The 21,399-nt window shown below is 42.3% G+C and overlaps 2 protein-coding genes and 3 long non-coding RNA genes across 5 annotated transcripts in view; 4 read left to right on the top strand and 1 right to left on the bottom strand.

Moving 5' to 3' along the window:
• Positions 1-12,531, top strand: part of LOC129379104 (uncharacterized) — a 39,145-nt gene extending 26,614 nt beyond the window's left edge. Inside the window, exon 6 of the long non-coding RNA XR_008608142.1 lies at positions 12,441-12,531. This is a non-coding gene — a long non-coding RNA (uncharacterized LOC129379104). The remainder of the gene's footprint in view (positions 1-12,440) is intronic.
• Positions 1-21,399, bottom strand: part of cckbra (cholecystokinin B receptor a) — a 33,979-nt gene that overhangs the window by 2,347 nt on the left and 10,233 nt on the right. The window contains exons 3-4 of the mRNA XM_055059698.1: positions 12,438-12,699; positions 1,749-1,876 (exon numbers count right to left, since the gene is read on the bottom strand). Of these exons, the coding sequence (XP_054915673.1) occupies positions 1,749-1,876; positions 12,438-12,699 (390 nt within the window). The remainder of the gene's footprint in view (positions 1-1,748; positions 1,877-12,437; positions 12,700-21,399) is intronic.
• On the top strand, positions 5,102-6,273 carry LOC129379103 (uncharacterized). The gene is made up of 3 exons (XR_008608141.1): positions 5,102-5,815; positions 5,915-6,149; positions 6,225-6,273. It is a non-coding gene; the product is annotated as an uncharacterized LOC129379103 (long non-coding RNA).
• On the top strand, positions 11,148-11,437 carry LOC129379105 (uncharacterized). Its single transcript, XR_008608143.1, has 2 exons — positions 11,148-11,255; positions 11,331-11,437. It is a non-coding gene; the product is annotated as an uncharacterized LOC129379105 (long non-coding RNA).
• Positions 12,631-21,399, top strand: part of cpo (carboxypeptidase O) — a 29,130-nt gene continuing 20,361 nt past the window's right edge. The window contains exons 1-2 of the mRNA XM_055059701.1: positions 12,631-12,719; positions 16,746-16,862. The gene's annotated coding sequence lies outside the window, so the exon portion shown is untranslated. The remainder of the gene's footprint in view (positions 12,720-16,745; positions 16,863-21,399) is intronic.

Genomic DNA, 21,399 nt, shown 5'->3' with positions numbered 1-21,399 from the left:
GTAGCGTTTTGACAAGAAGGGCTGTTCGTCCTTTAATCGGTAGGTTGCCGGTTTGCTTCCTGCTCTGTCCGCCTCTGTCGTGTCCTTGGACAAGACATTTTACCTGCCTCGCCCGCTGGTGTTGGTCAGGACCAGTGGCGCAAAATGGCCACTTCTGTAGCTTTCCATCAGTTTGTGAATATGTGTGTGAATGGGAATGTCTTTGCGAAATGTTGAAAAGCACAATATAAGTCTAATTTCATTTCATGAAGTGTTTTTCAAGACGTTAAAGCTTTTAGTTTTTCTGCTTCAACCTTATGAAATAGTTTGCATTCAGAGCTTAAACTTAAACTTCAGAGTCTCTAAGTGTATTTAAGACCATGACAGATATATCCCATTATGTTTAAGTTGCAAAGTAAATTGTTTTACTTGGGGCCTTTTGCATTTGTTTTATTGTAAATCGTTGTTTATTGGTTGTTTATTGTGACTAACTGAGGTCAGGTCTCCCTTGTAAATGAGAGCTTTTAACATGGCGAAATAATGTTTATTAAAATTATTAAGTAACAAGATGGACAGTAGAGGTTGTTGAAAAGTTATACCTGATCGTTTATCTTTTATAAGTAATAGTGGAAAAGCATTTTTCTGGGAAGAAGCTGAAAGCTACCATGTGTTGCAATCCATTTGTAGGATTGGTTTTAATCCGAGGAAGTGGTCTTACTCCTAATTATACCCAAGGACACTGCCATGAATAAACACTGAGCTCAAATGTCATCCAAGAGGAACAATCCAGACACAAAACGCTGAAAATCTGTGGATTTTTCTGCTTGAGTTCTTATTTAATGTGTGGCTAATAAAACGTAATGTAATTTATAACTTGTTTTATTGTTCTTCAGTGGAACCATAAAATGTTTTGAAAAGAAAGAAGCTGAAAATGGTGAAGCTATAAAACATTATGACTGTAAAACAGTAAATTGCTCATAACTTCTCGGACTGCTCCAACCACTATATATCAGTACCTCAGACAATTTTTAGAGGAAACGCTCTACTGGAGGACAACTGATTGGACTCGAAACGGTGGTGAAGGAAGGCTAAAATCGGGGGCTGAATACAAATGTACATCATATTTTTCAGATATGTTTTCTAATTCATAATCGTATGAAAGTTCAACGAAACACATTCAAGTTTGTGGTTGTAAATTGTCAAATTTTGGAATAAGATATACGTTTAGGTGCTTTTAAAAACACAATATGGTTTTATTATTTGTGTACTTAAGTGTGGTCATCAGGGACAATGTCAGATGGCATGTTAATCGTTTTCTGCTTCATAAAAGAGTAAGAAGTGTGACTATGGTGCTTATTTTTTGCTGCCAGCTTTGACGAACTCACTGCTGTCTAGTTTATGTTGAAGCTGATTATCCTGACACGTAGAGCTTGTATAATTCGCCAGACGAGACTGTTTCAGCTTTTCCAGACAGGATTATCCTTTAGCTCCTGCATGAGATAGCGCTCCAGTGTGGATTGGCTTTAGGAAGTCAGAGAGGAAGTGCAATTTTGGATGACACAGGTGCAAAATCCGTGGGTGCTCAAAAAATATGTCAGTCGCTGCTTGAGGCAAAATAAACAAGAATCCCATTGTACTGCAGTAATAAAACTTAGGTAAATCCTTTCATCTTTTCCTCAAACACAGCTAATCAGAGTAAATCTGGTTAGTGAAATCAACAGGAACAAGGAGCTTTTTGAAGGTCAGAGTGGATTTGTGACGAATCTCACCAGCGGTCTCTTTGTTCTGGCTCAGCTCGAACTGAATGCCTCGGTACAGCTCCCTGGAGATCAGACCGTAGGCTATAATCATCACCACACCCGGGATAAAGAACAGAATGAACAGCAGCAGAACATACCTGCAAAAGAGAGAGACACATGGCACAGAGCTGAACAAGTTGGATGTGAACCTAAAGTTTTCTAATCTAGCCAAAACGCCTCACAGCGTATGTTGTATAGCCATGCTGTAGGCTTTCCAGATGGCTCCAAACTGCTCTCTGACAGCACTGCGGCACACACTCCGTCCTATTAAGATGTTTACTTACAGCACAGGGGGTGTTCCTGCTGATGCAACATTTTTATGTATCAACACATTTCACATCAGCTTCAGGGGGAGATTTTTACGAAGCAGATTGATTGCGTAAGGATTCGCTCTTGTCAGTAGTTAGGACCGTCTTTTCTTTCCCGAACGCCACATGGAGATGAGAGTGAGGTTTGAAAAACACAAACTCTTGTGTTCTGTCTTTTTCTACTTAGCCAGTTGTTAAATATGACATTGACTCTAAGTCCAGCATATCGGAGCACATCAATTTCAGAACCACAATGGGTAATTTATCAGTTTTGAGGTTCTGCTAACATTTCACAGGAACATTTACTCTTGTTTCTCATCTCATCCGAGCTCAGCCATGAAAGGTTGATGTTACTTTTAGTAATATCCGGATCCAGTCACGCAAGTTTCAGAACACTTGAAATTCTCCATGTTCTGTGACATTACAACAATACACTATTGGCTTAAAACTAATTTAATGAAGACATTTTCTTGCTTCTTTTTGGAAAATCTTTCAAAAACTGGGTTTTATTTAATTCATTCCATTTTTGTTATTAATTAATTTCGAGAATATAGTCATAATAAAGACGCAAAAATAAAATATAATCTTTAAATTACAGGAAAGGCTAGTATAAAGTTATCAAGATCAGATGGTACATTCAACATTCTCTGATCATGAATCGCATTTGTTTCTACAAATACGGGCCGATTAAGTTCAGCTAATATACGAGGGAAACCGGAAAAGTGCTGCACTAATAGGATAAAAAGAGGATGGTCAGCTGCCACTTTGATCAATAATAATAGTCTGGTCACATGCAGAAGATCCCCTTCTTTATGAAGGATGTCCACCTTGCAGATCAGTCGACACATAAAAGCGGCACCAAAGAAGAAGAGGCTGTGTTTCATTCACTGTGATATTCTAATGTCTTCCTGGGCAGCACTCTGGACTCTTATTCGTTTCTAGTTTAAAGAGAAAACTTCAAAGTATTCCATCAGCTAGCTGTTTGATAATGTGAAATATCTTTTAGACAAAAACCTCCTGGGACCCAAGTGGGTGCAAAAACTATATATATATTAATATAAAACATGCATATGTGTGTGTTTGGTCTAAATGAAGAGAGACTGCTGGATGCGAAGCAGGGGAATAGATAGAGAGAAAAACAAACCTATTGAATATTAATAGGTATCTGACTGTTCCCACAGCACTCAAAAGCTACGTGATTATCAACCAGCAGAGTTGTGTTTTGGTTTAAACTAATCAGCAGAGGGAAAAAAAGGATTTACATGTGTTATACATCTGCTTTACATAATGATAATTTCCCCACCTGCAAAGGCTGCAAAGGTGAACTGAGCTCATCACGGCACAAACTAAAACATCTAGAAAACTCCTGTTGCTGCTGAACATGAACATGTGAACATGATTGTTGTGGAGTGAAACAAGTTTCACATGCGATAACTTTAATGTAGTGGCATGTTTCACATGAAAACTATACAGCAGTGAAATTTGTTTTGCGTGTTGAAAATTAAATTATGCAGTGAAACCTTTCCACATGGAAAACATATTTTTGCTTCTTTGCCATTTTGCTATAATTATTTTCAACCGAGGAAGAAAGTGCTGTCGTTATTTTCTCATGTGGATTATGTTTTCACAATGTCGTCACATTATCATTTAGTACCATCCATGTGAACTCAGCATTTTATCCTGTAAGTGTTTCTGCTTCAGTAACTCTCTTGATGTGAAAAACCTGTCTGCTGAAGTAATTTTAAAGACAGCGATGTTACCTAGAGTTGAGATGCATTCATTCTGTCAGAACTTTATTCCTCTTTATCCTTCACCTCACCAACTAGACTAATTATGTCTTCCACTTCTTGAAGGCAGCTACAAAAGCCTGTCGAGAGGAGAGAAGCTCTGTGCTCTGCTTTGCTCCTGATTGTTACCCCTGAAGGTCCAACATATGGATCTCAGAGGTTTATGACTGTAGATGCTCGAAAGTATTGTGGTTCTGTTTCTGTATTAATCCAGGCCTGCAGAATCTCCCAAGCAACAAAGCAGCTTTTACTGGTCCACAGGGAGCATGTGTTGCTGATGAATTGAAGGCTTTTCTCACACAGAGAAGCTCAAACTGCAGCAGCAGTAATTATTTCTCTTCTGACCTTTTCCAGAAATGTTGCTCTTCCTCAGCAAAACGCAGGGATTAGATGGCAGTAACATTCATTTTAAAATGACAAGAAAATTGTAATAGAGAGAAAAAAAAAACATTAGTATCTCGATCACTTTTATTATCTTTAGTGCCGTCCATTCTGGATATTAAAAAGAAAAGTTTCCGGTTCCTACTTTATATTTGAGAACAACCTGTCAAACTTTTACAACTTTCATTAGTCCAAAAAGTCAATAATGTAAGAGCTTTTTCAGAAATATTGTAGAAGCCTTCCAAGGACCTCACATTTATGCCGTCTGGAGAACAAAAAGGTGCAGTATAACACAGAAATGAAGATTGTACAGAAAAAAGTGAGTTAATTATTGGTTGCATCTGATTATACAGATTATACATCTGATTTAGAAATTAACTGTAAAGCTGCACCTGCCTTATATGATGTGCTAACAGAACATAGATGCAGAATCCAGAATGTTCTTAAAGAGTTAAGACCTTTCTCTAAGTGTTAGAGTTTCCAGAGAAAACCCAAATACGTCATATTTGTGTTTTATTGTGGCCCAGTCAAAGCCCAGAACTAAATTCTACTGCATTAAAATACATTGAATGAATGTGAAAAAGTAAGAGAATGTATACTTATATTCTCATAAATTAGATAAAAATAATAATTTTTCAAACTGGGATGCTGTTGGGGCTTAATGTAGTTACGGTTTGAAAATGCATAAATCATTTATCTGCAGATCTAATAGAAAAATACTCCAGATAAATTATCTGTGTCCACAAGCCAGTTTAGATCATTTGTTACACAGCTGCAATTTTGAGTCAAAGTCATTTATCCATTACAGCTCTGTTTGGATTAAAGGAAGATTTAAGACTACTATTTAGTTTTAAAATTTCCCCTCGAATAGCACCAGTGGCATCATATTCACATTGATGATCACATGATGAGAGCAACCATCAGTCAGCTGCCCATCTGCTTTCTTCAGTCTGCAGCATCTGGCAACAGGAAATCAAACTGAGACCGACTCGCAGTAGTAGTCAGGCATCAGGTCAACCAGCTCTGGCTGTGGATTAGCCCTGCCAGCGGCTCATGCATCACTCTGCTTCAAGCGCCACCTATTTCACAAGACTCATGGATGTAATTCACTGTGACACTTTCCGGAGTGACTCTCCTTTTTCTGGTTCCTATGGTTCACAGTTATGGCAACAGATTAAGGAGCTGTTTGTTGGAGCAACTAGGTGACAGAAATCAGGTATAATTCTTCTGTTGTAAACATGCCGTATTACCAAGCTAATTTCATTATTATACAAATAAAAAGCATCGACATTTTTTGTCAAATCATTAACTGATGTTTGTTTTTGAAGGGTTTAGTTAAATTTCACCAGTCTCTGTCAGGGTCTTGGGGGGTGTTCTTAGCGTTTTGTCGCCATGGGTTTGGTTTGGGTGGTTGTGCTTCTTCTTTTCCACCAGAGGGCGCTGTCAGGACGGTGGGCTGGATTACGTCAGCGAGCACACCGGTTGCGAGTTGAGCTCATCAGGAGCGGCGTCTTCAGGAGCAACCTGCCAGTCTTCGGCGCCTGAGTGTCTTCCCGTATTGGTACCTCTGAGCCTCCCTGTTGCTGTCAAGCGTTCTTTTCCTTCTCGTCTGAGATTGCCCTCCTGTGACTGTCTCCTTGTCGCTCTCTTCTTTCACCAGACCATTCACCCGATGCAGTGGAAGGATTTCCCGTGTGCTGAGTTTCTCGACTCACCTTCTCTGTGCAACAACAGGCTCCCCTCGGATTCCTTGGCTGGCTGCTCCTCGTGCCTCGCTCCTGCTCCGCGTTTCCACCGTGGACACCAAGCCCACCTGTCCGCCCGCCTACACACACACACACCCTGCCGCTACCCTGCAGTGAATCTCTTCCACGCTTCAGCTGTCTACCCCTCAAGTAAGACTGTTCCTGTTTACCCACACACCTTGTTTCCGACTGTCCCTGAACTCACCACCTCATCTGTTTACATAGTTCCCGATCGCTCCCCCTCCCGAGGCGCTCCTGTGGACCGGACCCGAATCCTGTCATTCCTCGTTCACTGTTGTGTAAAATAAACCTTGTAAATATTTGCACTCCACCTGGATCTCTCTGCGTATTGTGTTCTGCATATGGGCTGGAAATAAAATTCCCCATTATGACAGAACACTCAGGCCAAACTCTCAGTCCAGCGGACGCAATTCGCAAAACGTTGATCGAGCAGCAATCTGAGATCCAGGCCCACAAGGTGGCGCTTAGACAACTCCATGATCTCCAGACGGAAACGAACCAGCGTTTAGGAGAGCTAACCGCGTTTCTGCAGAGCTCTCTATCACCACCATCTACTCCTGCCCCCGTTCCTGGTCCGATAGCTCCGGTTCCGCCCGTCTTTTCCGACGTCCGCCTCCCCGGGCCAGAAAAATTTTCCGGAGACCGTACAAGGTGTAATGGTTTTGTGCTACAATGTTCTATTATATTCAACAGCGCTCCCCAGAGTTTCTCTCAAGACAGCACAAAGATAGCCTACATGCTCGCACAGCTGTCTGGTCAAGCCTTATTATGGGCAGAATCCCGTTTCCCTGACCCCACGGATTACGGTGTTTCATTTGACCATTTCCTGACTGAATTTAAACAGGTTTTTAGCTTGGACTCCGATAAGACCCACATTTCCCGTGAGTTCTTGCACATAAAACAGGGAAAACAGACTGTGGCTGATTTTGCTATCCACTTCCGCACCAAAGCCGCTTCCACGGGGTGGAATGCGGCAGCGCTAAAGAGCGTGTTTTTCCAGGCGCTTAATGAGCCTATACAAGACCAATTAGCCACTTTAGACGAGCCTAAGACTCTAGAGGACCTTATCAGTATCGCAATCAGGCTCGATAATCGTCTCCGCTTCCGCGCTCGTGAAAGAGGTCGGCACCGCTCTCCCGAGGCAGACCACGGACGGCTTAGAGCAGCCCCGCTAGCATCTCCTGCCCGCGTTTCGGCTACCCCCGAACCCATGCAGCTGGGTGGTACGCGTCTCACACCGCAGGAGCGACAACGTAGAATGTCGAGTCGCCTCTGTCTCTACTGCGGTGCGCCAGGCCATTTCCGTTCCTCCTGCCCGCTCCGGTCAAACTCCCAGGTCCGCCAGCCGGAGTGAGGGTGGTGGCGGACCACCAGAATCAGAAGACCTCACCGCGACTCCTTTTGCCGGCTACCATAACCCACGCTAATCAGTCATTCCCATTATCCGCTCTCGTTGATTCGGGGTGTGAACGGAACCTATTGGACGAGGTTTTTGTCAAAGAGAGGGGCGTTGAAACAGTCCCGTTGCCAACTCCTTTTAGAGTCACCTCTCTAGACGGTAGGACATTACAGCCTATTACTCACCAGACGAAACCGCTCCACCTGACCATTTCCGGCAACCACTCTGAGTGGATTTCTTTCTTCGTGTTTCCCACTTCTAATTCTCCGGTAGTCTTAGGTTTCCAGTGGCTCAAACAACATAACCCCCAAATAGACTGGTCCGAGGGGCACGTCGTTTCTTGGTCTACTCCCTGCCACTCATCATGTCTCCGCTCTGCAGTTCCTCCCGGGTCGTCATCCGACTTCCTGCAGACGACAGATCAAATTGACCTCTCCACCATACCCCCTGAATACCACGACCTCTCTGCAGTCTTCAGCAAGGTAAAGGCTCTTTCCCTGCCGCCGCATCGACCCTATGATTGTTCCATTGACCTGCTCCCGGGAGCCCCTCTGCCCTCCAGTCGCCTATATCACATTTCCCGTCCGGAGAGGGAGACCATGGAACAATATTTAAAGGAATCTCTTGCGGCAGGGATCATCCGGCCTTCATCATCACCACTAGGAGCGGGGTTCTTCTTCGTTGGGAAGAAGGACGGATCCCTGCGGCCCTGTATTGATTATAGAGGACTCAACAACATCACTGTTAAAAATAAGTACCCTTTACCGCTATTATCCTCTGCATTCGAGCCCGTCCAAGGAGCCGCCATCTTTACTAAATTAGACCTGAGAAATGCCTACCATCTGCTCCGCATTCGCGATGGCGACGAATGGAAAACTGCCTTCAAGACTCCCATGGGGCAGTTCGAATATTTGGTTATGCCTTTTGGATTGTCCAATGCCCCTGCGTTTTTCCAAGCGCTGGTAAACGATGTCCTCCGAGACTTCCTAAATATATTTGTATTCGTTTACCTCGATGATATTTTAATTTTCTCCAAGTCAGTGGAGGAACACAGACTTCACGTGCGGCAGGTTCTCCAGCGATTGCTTGAGAACAAACTTTACGTAAAGGCAGAGAAATGTGAATTTCACCAGTCCTCCGTCTCATTTCTGGGTTTCATCCTAGGGGGCGGACAGGTGAGGCCTACGGAGGAGAAGATCCAGGCAGTATTGGAATGGCCCATTCCGGAAACTCGCAAACAGCTCCAACGATTCCTAGGATTTGCCAACTTCTATCGTAGGTTCATTCGCAATTACAGTCAAACCGCGTTACCCCTGACCGCTCTGACTTCCTCTAAGGTTCCATTCCGTTGGACCCCAGAGGCTGAAAGGGCCTTTAATCACCTCAAGAGCCTGTTCTCCAATGCCCCCATCCTCATTCAGCCAGATCCGTCTCGTCAGTTCATCGTAGAGGTGGACGCCTCTGACATGGGAGTCGGAGCTGTGCTGTCCCAAATTTCCGCAGTTGACAATAAAACTCATCCGTGTGCCTTCTTCTCACGCAGGTTGTCCCCATCAGAAAGGAACTACGACGTGGGGGACCGGGAACTGCTGGGCATAAAACTAGCCTTGGAGGAGTGGAGACATTGGCTGGAGGGCGCGGAACACCGGTGCTGGTCTGGACCGATCACAGGAACCTCGCCTACCTGCAGTCTGCCAAGAGGCTGAACCCTCGCCAGTCACGGTGGTCACTATTCTTTTCCCGATTTAATCTGTCTATTTCCTATCGTCCAGGCTCCAGAAACACTAAGCCAGATGCACTGTCCCGGCTTTACTCTCCCGACGACTCTGACAACCTTCCTGCTCCCATTCTCCCACCCAGTTGCACAGTGGGAGCTCTGACTTGGGAGATCGAGGAAATAATCACGCAAGCTCAACACTCCGAACCCCCTCCAGAGTCCTGTCCGGCTAACAAGATATTCGTCCCTTCTTCCGTGCGCCCCCAGTTCCTCCAGTGGATCCACGCCTCCCGATTTTCGGGTCATCCCGGAGTCAGCCGGACGATTGCCCTGGTCAACAGACGGTTCTGGTGGCCATCAGTCCACAAAGACGTCCGAGAGTATGTCCGGGCCTGTTCCATTTGCTCCAGAAATAAATCCTCCCATCAACTCCCTTCAGGTCTCCTGCAACCACTTCCCACTCCTCAGCGACCCTGGTCTCATATCGCCATAGATTTTGTCACGGGTTTGCCACCCTCTAAGGGTATGACTACCATCCTTTCTATAGTCGACAGGTTTTCCAAGGCCTGTCATTTTGTCCCGCTCCGCAAACTTCCCTCTGCCCTTCAAACGGCTAAGCTCTTAGTAAAACACGTTTTCCGGCTTCACGGCATTCCCGCGGACATACTCTCGGACAGGGGCCCTCAGTTCACTTCCCAGGTTTGGCGGGAGTTTTGCTCTGCTTTAAACGCCAAAGCATCACTCACATCTGGTTTTCACCCACAGTCGAACGGACAAACCGAACGGCTGAACCAAGATCTCGAGGCCACCCTCCGATGTTTCTCTTCCTCCAACCCTTCCGACTGGTCTCTGTTTCTACCATGGGTAGAATACGCTCACAATATTCATGTCTCCTCTGCCACAGGTTTGTCCCCATTCGAGGCGTCCCTGGGCTACCAACCTCCGCTGCTACCCTCTGATGAAGATTCCATCTCTGTCCCTTCTGTCCGTCACCACATCCGACGTTGTCATAAGGTTTGGAGTTCCACTATTCGTAATCTCCACCTCACCGCTGCACAGATAAAACGGCAGGCTGACCGTAAGCGGCGCCCCGCCCCGACTTACACACCTGGTCAACAGGTATGGCTGTCCTCCCACGACATCCCCTTAAAATCCATTTCCAGGAAGCTTTCACCCCGTTACATCGGCCCTTTTGAAATTGAGACTATCATTAACCCGTCTGCAGTCTGCCTCCGTCTCCCCGCCTCTCTCCGCATCCATCCCACCTTTCATGTCTCCCAGATCAAACCCGTACAGACCAGCACGCTCTGCCCTCCAGCCGAGGCTCCTCCGCCTCCCCGTGAGATCGATGGCCATCCGGCTTACACGGTTCGGAGAATCGTGGATTCCCGTCGTCGCGGTAGGGGGTGGCAGTATCTCGTAGATTGGGAGGGTTACGGCCTGAGGAGCGTTCCTGGGTCCCGGGGTCTTACATTCTGGACCCGTCCCTTATTTCTGATTACCGGGCTTCGCTTCCCTCTACCTCGTCTGGGTTGCCTAGAGGCAACCGTTAGGGGGGGGTACTGTCAGGGTCTTGGGGGGTGTTCTTAGCGTTTTTTCGCCATGGGTTTGGTTTGGGTGGTTGTGCTTCTTCTTTTCCACCAGAGGGCGCTGTCAGGACGGTGGGCTGGATTACGTCAGCGAGCACACCGGTTGCGAGTTGAGCTCATCAGGAGCGGCGTCTTCAGGAGCAACCTGCCAGTCTTCGGCGCCTGAGTGTCTTCCCGTATTGGTACCTCTGAGCCTCCCTGTTGCTGTCAAGCGTTCTTTTCCTTCTCGTCTGAGATTGCCCTCCTGTGACTGTCTCCTTGTCGCTCTCTTCTTTCACCAGACCATTCACCCGATGCAGTGGAAGGATTTCCCGTTGTGCTGAGTTTCTCGACTCACCTTCTCCGTGCAACAACAGGCTCCCCTCGGATTCCTTGGCTGGCTGCTCCTCGCTCCTCGTGCCTCGCTCCTCGTCCTGCTCCGCGTTCCCACCGTGGACACCGAGCCCACCTGTCCGCCCGCCTACACACACACACACCCTGCCGCTACCCTGCAGTGAATCTCTTCCACGCTGCAGCTGTCTACCCCTCAAGTAAGACTGTTCCTGTTTACCCTCACACCGTGTTTCCGACTGTCCCTGAACTCACCACCTCATCTGTTTACATAGTTCCCGATCGCTCCCCCTCCCGAGGCGCTCCTGTGGACCGGACCCGAATCCCTGTCATTCCTCGTTCACTGTTGTGTAAAATAAACCTTGTAAATATTTGCACTCCACCTGGATCTCTCTGCGTATTGTGTTCTGCATATGGGCTGGAAATAAAATTCCCCATTATGACAGTCTCAACCAGTCCCAATTCTGTAAAATCAAGTAATTGCTTCAATAAAACCTATCTGACAGCAGCAACCAATCTAAAAAACTTAAAACAACTAAAAGCTAAAAACAACTGTTTTTCGCTTTTAAATATTTTAAAGCTAAAAGATCTTTAAAACTACAAATAAAAAATAAAATGCAAAAAAAAACCAAAAAATTCAAACAATTGATCATGTGTATCTGTCAGCCTAGAAAGGTTTATAAAACCATTTGTAAGAATTTGATACTCAAATTCAAGGCTTTGGGGAGGTCTAGTCAAAGTCCAAACTTAAAAACAATTGAGTTTCTGTGGATATGACCTTTGTTCATGCTGTAAAAACCTCAGATTTTAACCTAATTTAAAACAATTATACAAAGAGAAATCTAAAACAAACACTATTTTGGATTGCTTTTTTTTTCCTTCTCAGAAAATCAAGAAATCACTTGAAATTGTCTGTTTGTGTTCCCTCAGGTTGTCTCATTAAAATGTAGTTTGATCTCATTCATAAAGGTGGTAAAAAAGAAAAGCTGCGTCATTCTGTAAGGAGGAAATACATTTTCACACCAGACAGTAGGAAGTTCCTCATCTTTTTCTTAAACTGTGAAGCTGAAAAGGGTGAACAGTAATTTGTCAAACCCGCCGTGAAGGCACAAGTCACCAACAGTTTGAGCAGGAAATCTGAGCGTAATTACCAAAATGAGCCGATCAGCATGCAACGTGTGCAATCAGGAGAAAGTCATATGATTGCACCATTCTGAAGATACTGGCAACACACATGCAAATGACATCATTTGACTGAAATTCAACTTTTTCTCCACATATTTGGAGGCAGGATAAAGGAAACAATATTCTGCAAGCTTTCATCGACGTTTCTACCTGATAATTATTAAATAGGTGCAATCTTTCTGATTTCCTGCTCTCACCAGGTCTGCTCTGCTTGCTGACTGGGCCAGTCCAGGCGGCACATGTTCCCCACCGTCCCGTTGCCCTTGGGGAAGGACTTGAGGACGCTGAAGACGGGGTAGGGCACCATGATGAGCAGCGACACCACCCAGGTGGCGGCGATGACGCGATAGGCATGGGAGCGGGTCTGCCAGGCGCGGGACTTGAGCGGATTACAGATGGCGCTGTACCGCTCGATGGCGATGGCCACCAGGCTGAAGGTGGAGATGCTGACGGAGACGCCTACAGACAGGAAAGACGAGGTTAGCACTTTTTACCTTTTTCTTTTTTTTGTTTAATTAGCAAATTTCATTGAAATTTTTTTTTCCAAACTTCACTTCAGATAGTAGGAAGTTATTCTCTTAATCTTATGCAAAAAAAAATCCATAAGAAAATAAATGTTAATGTAGCCAAGAGGATAAAATGTTCCAGTTCATCACATCTGAATACTATGGATGTCAGGAGCGAAAATATTCCATATTTAAATGAATTAATGCCAGCTTCATTCTTTGTAATGTGAGTCTCGTATTACTGCAAATTGTCTGTCTTCTGCATATAAATTGTAAAAAATAAATCGCAGTGATAGCTTAACATCCAGAGTAGAATAGCTCATATCACTCATCTAAACAGTTTCTCACGTCTGCAGGGTAATGAAGTTAAAGTAATTAAATCTATGAATAACTTTTCTAGTCTTTTCTGTTAGCCAGTGTTATGATTCTGCCCTGCGAACAGCTCAGCTAATAAATACACTCATCCAATATCCATATTAGTGAAGAATAACAAAGTCATCCTGACAATACACACCAAGAGACTCACTGTCAAAGTTGAATCAGACCAAACTTTTCTTGGTTTAGCTTAGACTGAATTACCCAAATTATTTCTCTTTGCTGAATCCTAGAAAACATACTTTAGAAAGTTTGTTTGGGAACTTTATTTGGTCAGTATCAGGGATAAGTAATTGTCTTTAAAAATGTATAAATTGAATCAAAGGTGTTGGTTTTCCTCCCAAAAACTCTTCTTAATAGTTAGCTGGAGTTCTGGCCCATTGCTCCTGACAGAACTGAATACTGGACACTGTCTCAGTCGGACTGAGATCAGGACTTTGTGGTGGCCACATCAGAACATTGCTGGAACTGCGCATCTCATAATGACAGTGTCTTACCAGCTTCACTCAGCAGCTACTGAAGGTCTTTGGTCAATCTGCACATTTTGGACCAAAAGACAGAGCAATTATAGACATGATGGCTAGACATTCCTGTCATGTCTATATTTATATAAAATAGATTGAATGGATGAATGCGATATCTTCATTCATTGGTAAAATGTTTCCAATGATGATCTCGATTTCTAGATTTCTCTTTCTAACATCTTGGCTGATTTCTTTTGGCTTTCCCAAAATAAAGTGTTCTTTTTTTGGCTTCAAAATACAACCAATTAAGTCAAATGTCTCACTTAACCAATCAGAGATTTCCAAAGTCATCACACTCTGGGCTTTTGCACATTGTTTGAAGAGACAGTGATCATTCTGTATAAATATCTCCTCACAGATTTGGGAATTCCCCGAACTACCATCTGCGTTTTACTTTATTGTTACGTTTGGCTCTTCTAACCCCTCAGGATAATAACTTGCTCTTTTCCTGAGAACTGCAGTGTTTCCTAAGGAGCACAGAGTCTGGTCATTAGAGTAGTTCTCTTTGCACCAAAACAAGCTGAGGCTTTTCTGTGAGGCGCTGACAGGGAACTAAATTAGCCCATAACAGGGACAAGAAACCAAACCAATCAATTACTGAGCCTTTCAAACCAAAATAAGGCTTTTAAAAAAAAATCTTAACAGACATAATGAATGTTATATAAACCCCTGTGATATTAACTAGGAACATTTGTTCAATTATATGCTCCATCACCACTACAATATGTATTTTAGTTCAACATAGATCACTTTTTGTCCTCTAAATAAAGACTTGACATGTTCAGAGACGATCCACGGCCAAGCTGGATTTGCATGTCTGAATATGGATGACGTGCAGTGGAGTGGGGGAGTAAACCCAGACTGTGCTCTGAGTGAGTCAAGGCGAGACAAATAGCATTAGCATGCCCATACCTGCGTGACAAAAACTGCAGCACTTAATCCTGGATCTGCCAAGAAATAAATTCACAACATTGATCTGCTATCAACAGGAGAAGCTGCAGCTTCGATTGAAGAGCACACCAGTCAACGAGGAAAATCCCAGATGCATCTTAATAAACCAGATTATTATTGAAATGTTAATTTGTTACAGTAAATCAATTAAAAAAGTGAAACTCATTTAGATTTAATGCACACAGAGTGTGCATTAAATCAACCATTTATGGTTGAAATTCATTTTCAACCATTTATGAAAATGAATTTTGATGATTATGGTCCACCGCTAATGAAAACCTCAAATAATGTTTCACTGAAAGTTTGAATATTACAAAAGACAAATGCAAAAAAAATAATTATGTTGTGGCCTGGAAAATCATGTGGATTTGTCTCAATGTTTACAGAATCCTGTTAATGGAAAGTTTAATGGAAGAAAAAAATATGGGTTCAACAAAGGAGCAAAAATAAATACATTTTTAATTATGTACTATTAAGGCGCCATTTTATAGCACAACCAAGTAACCATGTTACCTTCAGTTTTTATAAAAATCCCACATATATAAAATATGACTTAAAATAAATTTGACTTTTTAATTCAGTGCCTTGAATTTAGGTCACTTTAAAAACTCCTGCTTTTTCTGAAACTTCATCTTCAGGAAGTGATCACAACATGGCTCCTCTATTAACCCTTTAACAACATTTTTAGCAACGTTTTACTGAAAAGTAGCTCCTATAATGAGCTTAGCAGTTCCAACGAATGTTTGCTAGTGGTTGCTGGCTAGTCTGAAGGAGCTGAGAGGGTGAGGAGCTGCTAGGTCTACTCAGGCATTTTGCACAATGGTTGCCTTGGAAATGAGAAGATTTCTCAAACTTAATATGATGTAAAGCTCAAAAAAGTTAATTTGACATAATTTTGCGCTGTTAAAATGTGTAGTTGATTAATATTTTTCTAAAAAAAAAAACTTAAGTGTGGCTTAAATTAAACCACCTTGCAATAAATATTGCTATCAAAAGCTACATTGTCCACACAAATAGTTCAGTATTTCAGTAACAAAATCCACAACACAGGCGCAAAAGAACGGGAACACGCTTAATGACATGCAATGTGAAGTCTGACAGAAGCAAAGATCAGCTTTTATATCTTATTCATGCAGCTGAACAAAAGCAGCACTACTCAAGAACAAAGAGAACATCAGCGCCTCAGAAAGATGTCTGAACACCAGTTCTGTTCCCGTAGAAGTTGGAACATTCTCCGCGGTGCATTATTAAAACCGTTCAGCTCTCGGAGAGGGGTTTTAGGAACCTGACAGGCTACTACAATGGATCAAACTGAAACCACCACCCACTGTCAAACTGAGATGAAGAGGAAGACGTAGACGCTGCAGCGTACTGTTGCACCTTCATTAACTTTGCACTGGGATTTTCAAACTGCTGCGATAAGAAAGCCTATTAAAGTTTGGTGATAATTGAGCCGGGAGAGAAACACCATGCTCAGGAAGTTCAGTTTTTAGAAAACAAAAGTTTTGGAAGTGATGCAGCTGCTGTACTTTCTTTAGAGATTTCACACAAAGTAAAGCACAACAATCATCATCAAATTATCCCTGCAGAATTGAGCAGACCAGTCAAAGTCCAGACTTAAATTTGACTTAATGGATCTGCAGGGGAAAGCTCGGTTCCACACAGCAGACCTTCAGGAGATTTGGTGGCTCTATTATTATTCTATTATTATGCAAATTGTATTTAAGTGTCATAAAGATTAAATTTTTTGTTGTGCTATTAAATTTATAGATTGTATTGTGAGGGCTCTTTAAGTCACTGTAATTAAATTCCGATGGTTTCTGAAAATTGAGATGTTGCGCTTTCCAGCCAATCTCGGGTTATTACGGTAATTTCACCTCTGCTCTAGCAGGAAGTGAAATTAAACTGATGAGACACTATTTTAGTAGATGGTAAATTGCAAAAATAACTTGCTTGATTTTGAAAGTTGCAGTTGTTATGGATTAATGGGCAACTATATATTGACTCGCAGGACATTTAAAGAACTGCGTACAATTAAAGCAAGTAAAAATGTCCAGGCAGAGATTTGAAAGGGTGTCAAAGGATTAAACTGAACATAATGTATGTTCATCAGAAAGAGTTTTTATGTTTTTTTCTTCACGGTTTGCAGGACTCAGCATGAACCTCCAACGCCAAACCCGAGCAGGAACCAGTGAGCGGCCACTGCACACAGCTAGTCAACTGGGACGGCCACATCCAGCGTCCAGGTCCAGCTCAGCAGAAGGAGGTGGGTGGGTGGCACAATCCGCACACACAGATCTGAACAGGCGCTGAGACAGTCTGACACAATAAGTCACTGAAGCCCACACACACAGGAGGTACCGAGGGGTCTCCTTTGTTGATGGTGGAGGGTGAATACGCTCAGCTGCGTCTCTGGGTCAAATACAAGGGAGAAACTGCAGAAACTTGGTGCTTTTCTTGAGGAAATAATGAAGAACTGGTCCACAGGTGAGCCTCAGTAATTAGAATATAATTGAAATGTTTATTTTTTTATAAAGCACAACGGAAAGCAGTTACAACAGTTAATCAGAAAATGTAAACATAACCAATAAAAGATGATTTAAAGTCTGAAATGATATTTTTATGAACAGGTTAAGAGCTACGTAATCATGACAAGGAGAAACTGGAAAAATCCACAATTCTGGACAATAAATTCTTCCAGAAGTTATTGCGATAAACGATTGTTTTGTCGTTTTGAGATTATAATTGTAATGGCAGAATAATGCACAAATACATTCTCAAAGATCAATAAACTTTAAATTATAAGGATCATTTAACAGTTTAAATACCCAAAACAACAAGTAATTATAAAGTCTTTGTAAAGAAAATCGTCCTTTAAAAACAGCTAGCTGAAACTGAAGAAATTTTATTATCCAGTTTTTAATAAAAACTCAAAACTTGTATCATTTCACCTGCATGTCAGATCATATTTTTAAACGTCATCTGTCAAAGGTTTTTTCTTGGAGATGAAATGAGGCAGTTTAATCTTTATCACCCACTGGCACATGAAGTGCATGAGAAGTCAGGAAACATAATGAAGGCAAAGGCCGCAGAGTGAGGAGTGAGCTCATTTCCATTGTCAGACTCAAGTGGGGTGCCGGATACTCCAGTGATTTAAATTGATGATGCCGTTGCCATCCTGAGCCCACATTCATCAACCCTTTCACCGTCTCAACCCCGTAGCACTCAGACGCCTGTTACATCAGGAGCCACTGGGGGACGGCACTGATCTCAAATCAGATTTGTTCGACTCCTAGAGAGGAAATATTAAGCTGAAGCTAGGTGTAGTTATTAGCTGAAAATTGTTGTTGCAGTTTTGGGTGTACGTTGCCTTTTTCACATTTTGACACAAGCTTTGTAATAGAAAGAATAAACCAAAAAATACGCTGTTTTTTGGGGGGGTTTTAAGCCAACCTGAGCAAAAGTTAAGTTCCCTTGATTCTTTCATGCATTAAAATCATTAAATGGTGAATAGAGGAGAGATGTAGTGATTACTTCCTGAATATGGAGTTCTTAAAGAGACAGACCCGATTTCAAAATGTTAAAGCTACATTTCTTTTAATATTTGATATATATACAGCATTTTTATAACAACTGAATGTATTGACTGGTTTTATTGTTTTATTTGTAAATTTGTGTAATTTTTATGTCATGCTCTACTTTGACTTGATGTATATAACAAAAAACAACACAATGTGGAAAATGTTTAAAATGCATATAGCAAGGCACTGCTTCCTAAGTCTAATCCCAGTCATCTCCTCCATATTGCTGCTGCTACATTTTCTCCAGTAACATTAAGCAGAGCGGACACTCTTCCATCTTGCATGTCTCCTGAGTCTTTGTTATTGGCTCTCTAAAGCCATCCTGGTGGAGTTTTCTGACAGGAGTGCTGATCAAAGAGCGACGTTGAGACTCATCTCTGAGGAGATTCTGGCCACACTGCCTTTTAGTTAATCACCAGTCCACTAACCAGCCCGATTTCCTCTTTCTATTTGAAAAAGTGGACGGTTTAATCTCTTTCTTGTGAGTCTTCTGATAAGAAGCTTTTGAAGGAACCTGAAGTTTCTGAGTCTTGGTTCCCTCAGCAGATCTCCACCTGGGAGGAAAGCTTTACTTTAGCCCAATTACCTGCTATCTGTCATGTAATGCTCTGCTGAATGTTGCTTTAAAATACGCCTAAAGGCATAAAAAAAGTGGATTTAGGTTTCTGGAGGTAGCAGCCGGATCAGTAAATGGCGTTGCCAGAAGCCATGTTTAACCTAAACTCCGCAGCTTTATCTGAGCTGCACCCCGGAGGCGGGAGCTACAAAACCGAGCTGGTAAATTGATTAGTAACTGCATGATGCAAGAAGCAACAAAAACACAAACACGGATACATAAACGTGATTGAAAAGGATACACCTAGAGGGACACACAATATTGCAGCATCAATCTAATTACTGCCAGCGAAACGCTACGGACCAATCGCTCATGTGAATTATCGAGGCGCACCCAATGAATGGATTCCAGCTCCAATGGTAGGGGGAAGGCTGAAGGATGTTGGTGTGTAATGTGTGTTTTAACAGATAATTTCTCAAAGAGTTGATGAGTTTGTTGAGCTGCTTCGGCACAAAGTCGATCCAAGACGATCCTCATATTGATCCTTGGTATTGATCAGCTTCGACTGAAAGAAGGCCTTTCCCACGCAGGACGTTTAATGGCTTGTTTGACGGATAAGCAGTTGCTAAAGTTGGGAAGGTCATATTTCATTTCAGTGATTCTAGTTGATGGTTCTGCGCCTGAGCAACGCATTGATCTTCAGCGGAATGAGATGACAAACAGATCCAGGAAGAAAAACCTGGAACAATAAGAGAAACTTGGGGAAAGTTTTATAGAAATTCGAGTCATTTTGAAATGGGAAGTGGGAGCGTCAGGCGTGAAGCACTGGCAAGAGTTCATGAACAAAACGTCCTTTCGTTGGTCGTCTAATGGAGCTTTTCAAAGGCGGATGTTGGACACTTTCCTTCTGGTTTTTACTTTTATAAGTTCAGAAGAAATAAATGTTAAATTGGAGAAGATATGGTCAGACATCTGGTAACTTATTCTGCTGTAATCACCTAGTCTGAGTGGCATTTGATGGCTACTTTTAGATTTTTCAACCTCAAAACATTTAAGTAAATCAATATTTATTTCTTAATTCACATTGCAGATCTTAATGGTAGATGCATATCATTTAGTGACATTTGATCATTTTTTGCATGTTGAATCGCATGTTTTTAAAATCGATTGATAAATGTACTAAAGTGTGAATTTAACTGTAGTAAAAATTTATTAATTTTAGTTTGTTTTGGGGTATTTTTATCCAAAGTAGCACTACCAGTCAAAGGAAATCCTAGTCATAACTCACAGCACGGCTGTGGTTAAGTAACTTTTATTACTTAATATAGCCTGCAGTCCTGGCTGAAAGACGGAGAATAAAATGATACAAAAAGCCAAAAATTGTATTTAGAGCCTGAGAAAGCTGGGTCCTGCTACCACCCTCCATCTTATCACAGTTCAGAGAGCCCTGTAATTGAAAAAGAGATTCGGCTAGCGTGTCCTCACAGATGGTGCATCACATTTCTGAGACAATAATAGGATTGTGAACCTTGCCATTCAATACTTCCCTCAACCATTGAAGGCTCAAAGTGAGGAGACGAAGTTTCGCAGCGGATCTCAGCCTCTTGTGCCTCAGTCTGAGTCAGGCCTCACGTGGCACCTTAACTCTGGCCTGATGGGAGCCAGCTCATCGCGAAGTCACACTCCTGAAGACGTGTGACTGAGCATTTTTACAGAGACTGAGGCTTTAAAAAGGAGGGGAAATGAGACCCAGAGAAAGGCTTGATGGAAGATGGGCTCCTTTTGGATGCAGAGCCATTTCAGACAGGATTCTGAAGCTGGAACCGATGGCAGAATGAGCTGCCATCTTAAGAAAGGTCAGATTTCTGAATTCAGTTATTGAATTAGATCCACATCAAGCTGATTTCCTGGTTGACGCACAATATTGTAAAAACAATTGGTAAAACTATATATTAGTGCTTTACGTACCCTAACCGCAAATATTGATGGATTTTATTCTCTGTCCTTTTCCCTCTGAACAAAAAAGAGCCCCTCTGAAATAATTATGCACTGAAATTAATCTTACATTACTTTTCCAAATGCCTCACAAGTTGCCCTTCTTTTATACTTGAGTCCCCCACAATGTATGTGCACGCCACTGTCAACCAAACGAAGCAGCACACTAACGAAGTTATGTTGATCAGAGCAAAACCACATTTTTTGGGCAACAGTAAAACTGTTGAAGACGAACTTCCTAAATCATCTTAATGTTTAGAATCTAAACATTGAAATGGTCCAGTCTAAATCCAAACATTTCAGAATCCGAATCAAGACCTGATTTCCCCAGACGTTCCTTATCTGATTGTCTGAACTTAACCTTAATGGTCATTTCTGACACATTTTAATTTTACCTCTATATTTCTTAATGGAAACCATTAATATTGCCTTATGTTGTATCATTTTTTTTCATCACAACCCAAGCCTTGTAAATTTAATGTGCATTTTTCTTTTGCATATATTGTGATTGCTTATTAAAGCTGGAGTCACATGAAAACATAAAATCCAAGTTTGAAAAATTTCAATTTATTTACTGTAAAACCCACAGAATGACAATGAATACTGTAAACTTCCTAATCTGATTTAAAAATATTGCAAAGAATGCAATTTTTATAAAATTATTAGCATGA

The sequence above is a fragment of the Poeciliopsis prolifica genome, unplaced genomic scaffold (genome assembly GCF_027474105.1).
Source record: "Poeciliopsis prolifica strain line A6 unplaced genomic scaffold, Auburn_PproV2 SCAFFOLD055, whole genome shotgun sequence".
NCBI classification, from domain to species: Eukaryota; Metazoa; Chordata; class Actinopteri; order Cyprinodontiformes; family Poeciliidae; genus Poeciliopsis; species Poeciliopsis prolifica.
Note: the sequence above shows the minus strand (reverse complement) of the source record. Positions and strands in the feature narration are given on the sequence as shown.